The sequence below is a fragment of the Colobus angolensis genome, unplaced genomic scaffold, assembly GCF_000951035.1.
Source record: "Colobus angolensis palliatus isolate OR3802 unplaced genomic scaffold, Cang.pa_1.0 Scaffold181, whole genome shotgun sequence".
In the NCBI taxonomy this organism is placed as follows: Eukaryota; Metazoa; Chordata; class Mammalia; order Primates; family Cercopithecidae; genus Colobus; species Colobus angolensis.
The window spans coordinates 374,308-384,187 of record NW_012114944.1 but is presented as its reverse complement, the minus strand read 5'-3'; the positions used below and the strand labels follow the sequence as shown (position 1 = coordinate 384,187).

At 39.9% G+C, this 9,880-nt stretch overlaps 1 protein-coding gene across 2 annotated transcripts in view; it reads right to left on the bottom strand.

Annotated features, from left to right (window-relative positions):
* Positions 1-9,880, bottom strand: part of RECK (reversion-inducing-cysteine-rich protein with kazal motifs) — a 95,198-nt gene that overhangs the window by 47,991 nt on the left and 37,327 nt on the right. For both annotated transcript variants that reach the window (XM_011939390.1, XM_011939389.1), the window contains 2 exons: positions 3,171-3,204; positions 285-482 (listed from right to left, as the gene is read on the bottom strand). In XM_011939390.1, the coding sequence (XP_011794780.1) occupies positions 285-482; positions 3,171-3,204 (232 nt within the window). The remainder of the gene's footprint in view (positions 1-284; positions 483-3,170; positions 3,205-9,880) is intronic.

Below are 9,880 nucleotides of genomic sequence, written 5' to 3'. Positions count from 1 at the left end.
TCACTGCAAGCTCCGCCTCCCGGGTTTACGCCATTCTCCTGCCTCAGCCTCCCGAGTAGCTGGGACTACAGGCACCTGCCACCTCACCCGGCTAGTTTTTTGTATTTTTTAGTAGAGACGGGGTTTCACAGTGTTAGCCAGGATGGTCTCGATCTCCTGATCTCGTGATCCACCCGTCTCGGCCTCCCAAAGTGCTGGGATTACAGGCTTGAGCCACTGCGCCCGGCCTTTGTACACTCTTTTACCAAAGACTGAAATGAGAAGAATATGTCCCTTTTACTTACTATCTGTTGGGTTCCTCATTGGATAAGATTGAGTATAATTGTTCACACAATGTATTAATTGTGGACTAATAGAGGCACAATAATTTTCCACTGCTTTGATCTGAGATGGACCAGGAGAAGAGTCTGTTCGAAAAATGGCTTGACAGTACTCTCGGCAGTTTGTGTGATGACCTGCATAACTGCAACAAACCGAGCCCACTATGGAGAAAAAAAGAGAAGGCACTGAAATGAAAACAGCTTTTTCTTAACATTAAATCAACCTCATAATGATGGAACAATATGTCTTTCTAAATTTGAGAAATAAAACCATGCCACAGAAGATGAACACTTAAAATTGGCACTTCTGTATGTTTAATCATGGGGACATTCAAGTGCTCACTAGTATAAGAAAGTCATTATTCATCAACTTACAATCTGTAGTCCAGTGGCTCTCTACAGTAGCAGTACCACACCCCACAAGGAGTTGGACTACGACAGGCATTTAGTACATGGGGGTTAGGGCTGCTAAATGTCTTGTAACGCATAGGACAGTCTCAAACAACAAACACTGTCTCTCAAAATGCCAAGAGTGCCCATGTTGAAAACCAGCGAAGCAGTGTCTTTCTGTGTTAGATTTGTAGAGGTTTATAAACACAAAGCAAAGCAAAACCAAACCAAACCAAAATAAAACAAAACCCCAAATCCCTCACATTTATAAAACAGGGCCAGTAAAAACTAAGTGATGAAAGGATCATTCAGTAAATCTGACATTTATATAACTGTATATCTTGAAACAAAATCCCGAAAGTTCTATACAGTTTGAACATCTATCTGTAAGAGTATGCCTAAATTGAGATAGACTTCATCTCACAATTGATATGACCTGCTTCAACACTGAAAAGAAAACTCATTTGAAATAAATATTACTCTGGATTTATGTATTAAAAAAATTAATGGGCTGCCATTGAAGGTATTCTGGGAGACCTAGATGAGTACCTGGGGGTGCAGATGTGGGATATGTAATGGACAAGAACCCCTCACAGGAATCTAAGGGAGTCTGTGGGAGGCTGAAGGGAGAGGTAGAGGTATGGCAGGAAGAGGTTAAGAGAAAGTAGGGGGGTCGGGTGCTATGGCTCACACCTATAATCCCAGTACTTTGGAAGTCCAGGAGTTTGAGGCCAGCCTGGGCAAAATGTTGAAACTCCATCTATACTAAAAATACAAAAATGAACTGGGGGCGGTGGCATGTGCTTGTGGGCCCAATTACTAGGGAGGTTGAGGTGGAAGGATGGTTTGAGCCCAGGAGGCGGAGGTTACAGTCAGCCAAGATCTCGCCACCACACTCTAGCCTCAGTAACACAGCCAAACCTTTTCTCAAAAAGAAAAAAGGAGAGAGAGAGAGAGAGAGAGAAAGCAGGGAGGAAATTCTTGATAATTATTAGGAATAGATGTGGAGGAACCAGAATCAGGTTTCCAGTGAATTCCAAAGACCAATGAGTAGGGAGTTCAGGTGACTTCCAGAAATAATGATAATGATGATAATAAAGTCATAATTGAAGAAACTGAACTAGGACTGAACTGATGTACGACAAGCCTCAGTTTCCCAGACCAGGAAACTATTCCATACCTACTGTACCACCTCTTTTAAACTTGCAACTACTACCAAACTTATTGTGTTTATTGCCAAAGAGTTCATTTTCTTCACAAAGAGCACTTTTTTTTTTTTTTTTTTTGAGACAGAGTCTCGCTCTGTCGCCCAGACTGGAGTGCAGTGGTATGATCTTGGCTTACTGTAACCTCCGCCTCCTGGGTTCAAGCGATTCTCCTGCCTCAGCCTCTCTAGTAGCTGGGATTATAGGCACATGCCACTACACCCAGCTAATTTTTATATTTTTAGTAGAGATGGGTTTTCACCATATAGGCCAGGCCGGTCTCGAACTCCTGACCTCAAGGGATCCACCCATCTCTGCCTCCCAAAGTGCCAGGGTTATAGGCGTGAGCCACAGCGCCTGGCCAAAGAACAATGATTAATGGCCACATTTATCACTATAAACCTCAGTGATGGTGGTGGGGAATAGTGAGGACATGTAAGAATAGACATATAGGAATAGGACAAGATGCCTATCTTCTGATTCTTCCAATCAGCTGGCCTTTTCACCAGTGTGGGAGGACATAAGATTATGTGCCTGAGACCACCTGGAAAATCTTGAACTAAGTCCCAGAAAGGATAGAAGATAAAGTACAGACGCAAATGTTTCTTATTATCCTTCAATATACTTCCCTGCTGAGCTAAAGAACTCTTTGTTCCTTACATGTGTTTTCCCATCTCTAACTGCGCTCACTATTCCCTTCACCTGTAAGCCCTTCCTCCAATCTCCATTTCCTCCATTCTCTGCTGTTCACATCTTACCCATCCTTCACGGCCCGGATCAGCTACCAACTCCATGAGGCCACCTCTAAGTACCCCTGCAAAATATGATCCCTTCTTTCTCTGAACTCCTGTAGCACTTTATCCAGTGACACTATCTCATATCCTACCATATCCCAGGGTTCTTTGTGTACAGGTCATGTCCTCCACAGATGTGTCTGCCCCACACTGACCAAGTACTCAATCAATGTCTGCTGAATGAACTGAGACACAGCACTCGGCAAGTGCTACATTACATAGCATGGGTGTACTTAACTTCTGAAAATGGGCCTATTTATTGGGTTGTGATCATCCTCTAGCACATACAGCTTTAGTCTCTGCATTGTAGATCTACAATTAGGACATGGGAATTGTTATAATACATGAATGACCTAAATACACCATGGGAAACAGCCTATCGGAATCCTGCTGTACACATTGCTTCAGATGGCTAAGTATATCTTTGGACTGCTTGTACAACCATTGACAAATATACTTACTTTCATTTCTGCTAATGCAACTGAAAAGAGCATTCTGTAAATTAAAGAAAAACAAACAGAAATTAACAACCAGACAGAATTTGTAATTTAATTCCACTTTATGGTTACATGGAAATCATGATATTAAAACTATTTAATTCTTCTCTAAATCCAAGACTGAAAACACAGAAGTTATGAAATGATAACCTGGTAAAAAGGGAAACCATCTTCCAACATATATCAGGATCAAGATGACTACTCAGAGCCATAAGCTGACCAGTTATAGCAAACTAAGTTTATATAAAGTTGTGTGTATGTGGGGTTGGAGGCGCTACAAAATTTTAATCTTAATTATTCCTTGCAGGATATAAAAAAATTTCCAGAAAATAATCTAATAAATGACATCTAGGGAAATATATATTTCATGTAACCACTGCATTTTAGATTTGAAAGGACTTTAGACATTATCTCTACTTGTCGTCAAACATGGCTGTACACCAGAATCACCTGAGTTTCCTAGACCTTACCCTAGACTACAGATTCAGAATCTAGGGGTGAGGCACAGAAATCCAAATTTTACACAAGACTTCAAACATGGTTTTTTTATAGCCATCCTGGGACCAGAGTTTGGGAATCTATCATTTTGCAGATGAAGAAACTGTTTCCTCAGCAGGGAAAAGAGACCCGCCCCTGGTAACAGAAAAAGTCAAAAGCAGAGTTTGAGACTATAATTAGTGTCTCTAGAGTGCGTATTGTTCAGAAGACACACCCAGTATTAAAGTTAACGTAAAGAAAATAAAACCCAAAACAAGACAAAAATGAAAAACTTATACAAAGCCATTTGGATATTTAGGGCTTGTCAGCTATGATTAATATCAATCACAATGGGAAGATAATGACTTCCTAAAAGAAATAATATGGGCATAAATTACAGGCAGAATAAAATCAAGCACACCTTTATTGTTGAAACAAGATGATTTTGGCTTTTAATTGCAGCCAAACTGCAAGCTGTCTAGGTGACAGGGATTTGTTAAAGGATCAGCTGCTAGCATTTAAAACCTAGCTTCAAAGATCCCTCTATGTAGCTTTTTGAAGCTATATTCATTCATTGTCTCTGCTAAATAATATGCCATTGTAGGAATATGCCACACTTGATTTAACAATTTAAGGCAAAACAAAATAAAACAGAAAACCCTGGGCCTCATAGATAAGGGTTCTGAATTCACCCAATATGAATTCTTTCTGCTGGAGACTCCATCAAGCAATATAACAGGAGTGAAAAAGTAAATATTCTTAGTGTTCATTAACAATGATCTTGTTTATATCTCTCTTCATTCATGTTTCCTTGTTTTAGTGTGACTTTTCAGTTATCCATTATCGATAACGCTCTATTTAAAGGGATTCACTAGACTCAGGAACACTTATAAAATGATCTAAATCAATATTAAAAAGTAGTCAGCTACCAGTCGGCCAAGGTGGCTCACACCTGTAATCCCAGAACTTTGGGAGGCCGAGGTGGGTGGGTCGCCTGAGGTTGGGAGTTTGAGATCAGCCTGACAAACATGGAGAAACCCTGTCTTTACTGAAAATACAAAATTAGCCAGGTGTGGTGGTACATGCCTGTAATCCCAGCTACTCGGGAGGCTGAGGCAGGAGAATCGCTTGAACCCGGGAGGTGGAAGTTGCGGTGAGCCGAGATCGTGCCACTGCACTCCAGCCTGGGCAACAACAGCGAAACTCTGTCTCAAAAAAAAAATAAATAAAAAATAAAAAATAAAATAAAAAAATTAAAAAAAGGTAGTCAGTCATCAACTTTCTAGCCCTCTTTGACTGGATGAATACAACTCTCATTGCTCTTCTCTTTCTAATAAGATGTTTGTTCCCTTTGGCTTGGCTTTTTTGACCTGGTACCTGAATAAATATGTTTGATATCTTGGTGGCTGTCTTGGGTTGCATGGCCTGATTTTCTAGTATTTGACATTTTTCTAGTTATTTTTAAAGTTTCCACAGAAGTGGTTTTCAACCAGGGGTGATTTTGCTTCCCAGGGTACATTTGGCAGTGCCTAGAGACATTTTTGGTTGTCACAACTGAGGGGTGGGGAGTGCCAGGAGGCCAGGGATGCTGCTAAGCATCCTACACTGCACAGGACAGTCTCCCTCCCCCAAAACATTATCCAGACCAAAATGAAAATGCCAGTGGTGCCAAGACTGATAAACTCTGCTCTAGAGACTTACACATTTGTTCAACCTGGATGTTTAAAACACTGACCTTACAAATAAATGTCACTCAGCCTATGGATCACTTAAGCTTCAGAGAGAGGTACTACTAAAGGAGACAAAACCTGCGAAATGTCAGAAATCATCTAGTACAATTTCCTTATTTAACAGAAGCCAGAGACCAAGACCTAGAAAGGGGAAATACTTATGGACAATAGCTTTTACTTACAAACAGGGCATGGCAAACTATAGCACACAAGCCAAATCTTGCCTGCCACCTGTTTTTGGAAATAAAGTTTTTATTGGAACACAGATATGCCCATTCATTTACATACTTTCAAAATTGTAATTTTTTATTTACATACTTTTTTAAATTAAAAAATTTTTAAGACACAGGATTTTGCTATGTTGCCCAGGTTGGCCTCCACCCTGCTGTCTCCCAAGTACCTGGGACTACGGGTGCATGCCAAGCTCATTTACATATTTTATATGGCTACCTCACGTTAAGTACACTTTTATGGCAAAGTTGCATAGACAGAGAGTGAATGATCTCCAAGCCTAAAATATTTGCTATCTGGCCCTTTACAGAAAAAGTCTACCAACACCTGAAGAAAAAGGAAAACAGCACAGTTGCTTCCCTTGATGTCACATCCAGAGTTCAGAGATGTTCTTCAAGCATCTCTTATTTCTCTTGATGTTCATTAATAGACCTTTCATGCCTAAGTTTACCTGAATTTGTTGAACTAAAAATCTTGTATATTTTCAGATGGCAGCATCATGTGAAAATTACCATTAACTACTAACATTTTAGTGTTAATAAATACCATCTTGCCTCTTCACCCATTTTAAGGTTTAAAATAATGTTCCTTCATTCCAGTTATCCAGCAATTGATGAATAAATTCTGTTACACCTATCACGATTTAATAGACTGATCATATCTCCCTCTTTGATGAATGACTCCTAAATTTACTATATGTATCTCTACCTTTTTACCGCTTTAACTACTGCTGATTAGTCTGACAGGGCTTAGGACATACACATAATGAGTTATAGGATTAACTTAATAGTTTCTTCATTTCTTAAGTCAGCCTGTCTTGAAGTCTTAGCTAGTCAATTTTTAAGTCTTTCAAAAGTCTGCCATCTGACTTTTGAAAGGTAACTTTCTGACTTTTGGAGGTAACTGAGGGTTCGTATTCACTACTATGGAGTCTCTTTTCACCTGCTTACCAATGCCACACCCAATGTGCCCCCATATAACAGATCCCTCCCCTACTCATGTTACTCAAGAATAGGTCAAAACTATAGCGGTGCAGAGGTGAGGATCTACCATAACCTCAAAGATGCAAAGAACATGCCAGCATACTGGAGTTGACAGGGTCTCAAGAGAACTTCAAATCCAAAAGCTGTCACTATCTAGTCGGAGAGCCAGATATGCACAGCAAGCAAAGGGCAGAGCCAGAACTGGAACGCAGACTGCCCTGCCAGTGCTCTTCCATGACACTGCACTAAGAATAGTCTGGATTGTTTTTCTCAATGCAGCCAATGCAAGGTTGAATGTTTGTTCACAGAGTAATCTATTTAACCAGTCCCCTATTTTTAAAGTCAGTACCTTAAATTGTAACCAAAAAAGGTCACCATTTTCTTGAGGCTAATATTATTTTCCTCAAAAATACTTTGATCCTAGAAAAAAAACTTGATCCTAAAATCTTTCCTGTGGTAGCTGCTCTCAATAGCTAGTTCCCTGCCCTACTCTCACTATTAAATTCCTGAATATTTGACAATTAGTACTCCCAAGCTGGTAGATGTCAGCTCCAATATATTACTACATGGGGGTGTGTCAGGATGGATTCAGGAAGAGGGAATTCCAGGTAGAACAAGCCCTTTGATCCAGTGTTGGGAGCATATGAACTGTGGGCAAACCTGGCAGAAAAACAGAGTAAATCAAAGTTGAGGGAGCCCTATGTGATCCTTCATGCCACACTGGTTTTCCTTTTGGTGGGGAAGAGCCTTTGGGTGCGCCTGGGTGGTAGACTCTGCTGGTCCAATCTCTAGCCCAGAAGTTCGCTTTGCAATTTATTTTCTGCCTCTTCAGTGACCCTTTTCTACTGATTTTAAAAATATGAAACTGGTTAAATAGATTAATCTATGAACAAACATTCAACCTTGCTTTGGCTGCACTCAGAAGAGAGAATTCCAAATAGTCCATTACAATACAGTGGGACAAGACTATTCTCACAATGCAGTGCCATGGAAGAGCACTGGTAGGGCAGTCTGGGTTCTAGTCTTGGCTCTGCCCTCTGGTACTATGTATATTTGGCTGTCCAGTTGGATTTGGCTTTTGGATTTGAAAAAAATGGTTCATTCCTCCATTTGTCCACTTGTTTCAATCCTTTCTCTGTCCACTGCCCTTTTACTACTGGCTACTCCAGCTCTCTGTCATTTTCATCAATGATAAGGATGATGACAACAAAACACTCATCATATGAATCTTGTAAAAAAAATTGCAGATTTGAATTTTTGATGATTTAGTTACTTTTGGACAAAGACCAAACAGAACATTTTATTAACTGTTATGTTAATGTTTTATATGCCCAGTACTTTCTACTTAACTAGGTTACTAGTTAAAAGTAAAGGGGCTACTTCGTTTCTAAGGCCTCAATAAATAAAAATCTGTTTCCTTTTCACAGATGGGTTGAAATTTCTTCCAGTTTAAAGTTTTGCATTTCATACAAGAAATCTAGCTCATGAAATGCTAAGTAGGAGAGGTTACATATAACTGATCTTTAAAAACATAAATGTTTTTAAGCCTCTACAAGGTGTGTTTTCCTTGTGGATACCATGACTGTCAAAAAGTATAGGAGACTAGAATATGTAAAGGAGTTTAATGTCATGACTTGGATATATCACTAAACAAGTGATTCTTAAATTTCTTCAGCCTTCCAAATGATGTGTCATTTCAATAGATATGCAAATAACAATGAACACTCAAAACAGAAATGAGCTTTATAGGTCTAGACTGCTCAGAAAAATTTGCTCATTATCACCACAGGGCACCCAACCAGCTGGAAGCAAATTCACTGGCAAGTAACATCTGCAGAGAAACACAAGGTCTAGAAGAGAGCCTAGCACAGAGTATGTGCTTGTGGTGAACTCATTGCAGTAATGGCCCCAATTTTTCACGTTTCCTTTTATCTATTTCTTGTATACTAACTCTGGCCTTAGCCATGTGACTTCCCTTGCTTTGGCCTAGTGGACATTAGCAAGCTTGAAGCAAGCAGTTGCCCGAACTACACTTGCATGTTTCCACTTTCTCTCTTGGACTCCAGCCACCACCACGGGAACATGCCTGAGCTAGTCTGCTAGAGGGAGGAGAAAACATGGAGATCTGAGCTGACTTAGCCAAGGGCATCCTAAAGCAGGCAGCCCCAGGCTGACCTGCCATCTGATTGATTGCAGACGGATGAGTGCGCCCAGCTGCAATCAGCTAGGCCTGGCCAGAGCAGAACTGCCTGGTAAGCCCTTAGATTTGTGAGAAATAATAAACTGTTACTGTTTTAAGCTATGGAGTTTTGAGATGGCTCACTATACAACATTATTGGGATAACAGATAGTACTCAGAATGACAACATTCTCCACAGTAGAGAATGAGCACTTTCTCCACGCATTCCAAGAGTGTAAAACATTCACACAGGGTTTCCACATAAAGCTGATATACTGTGTTACAAAGAACCTTGAATAATTCTGTTCTCCAGAGTGGGAAAAAGTCTATAAAATTTTTCTCTCTGTAAAAGTAGTGACTGCAGCACTTTGTTACAGGCAACAGCTTTCTGCTCATCATTTAAGTCTTACCTGCTCTGTGAAGACTCCCCCATTTCCCTAGGCAGGGTTTTTTTTCCTCCAGGCTCCAATATATCTTGTACAGACTTCTAGCAATGTACTTGTCTCACTGTATTATAATGGACTATTTGGATTTCTCTCTTCCCATGGACTAACTATCAGCTTCTTGCAGACTAAATCCTTTCATTTTTGTACCCTGAGAACAATGCCTGATATATATTAAATATATTGGTTCAGTGTGTATCAGTTCAATGAATGTTAAGTGAATGAATGACAGAGACAAAGATAATTATATGAACTCTGTCCCAGGAACTCAGGGGTTAGTATTAAAAAGAGACATGTAAATATAGTTATGCTATAGAGCGACAAATGCTATAATAAAGCATGCAAAGGGCTTAGAAGTAGTGATCAATTTTGTGTGTGGAGAGAAGAATGGGCAGGAAAGGCTTTAAAGTGGTGCCATTTAAACCAGGATTTAAGGCAAAGGTTACTCTAGTTCAATGGGGGTAGTGATGTTCTGGGACCAGCTTTTTTTTTGTGGGGGGTAGTTGTGGAGAAAAATCTGGATTTGTAGTATTTGCTGATGTTCACAGTGCAAATACCTCCACCCATGGCTGATTTTAAGTTACAAGCTAGCTTGCAAAATCCCTGAATATATATATACATATATATATAT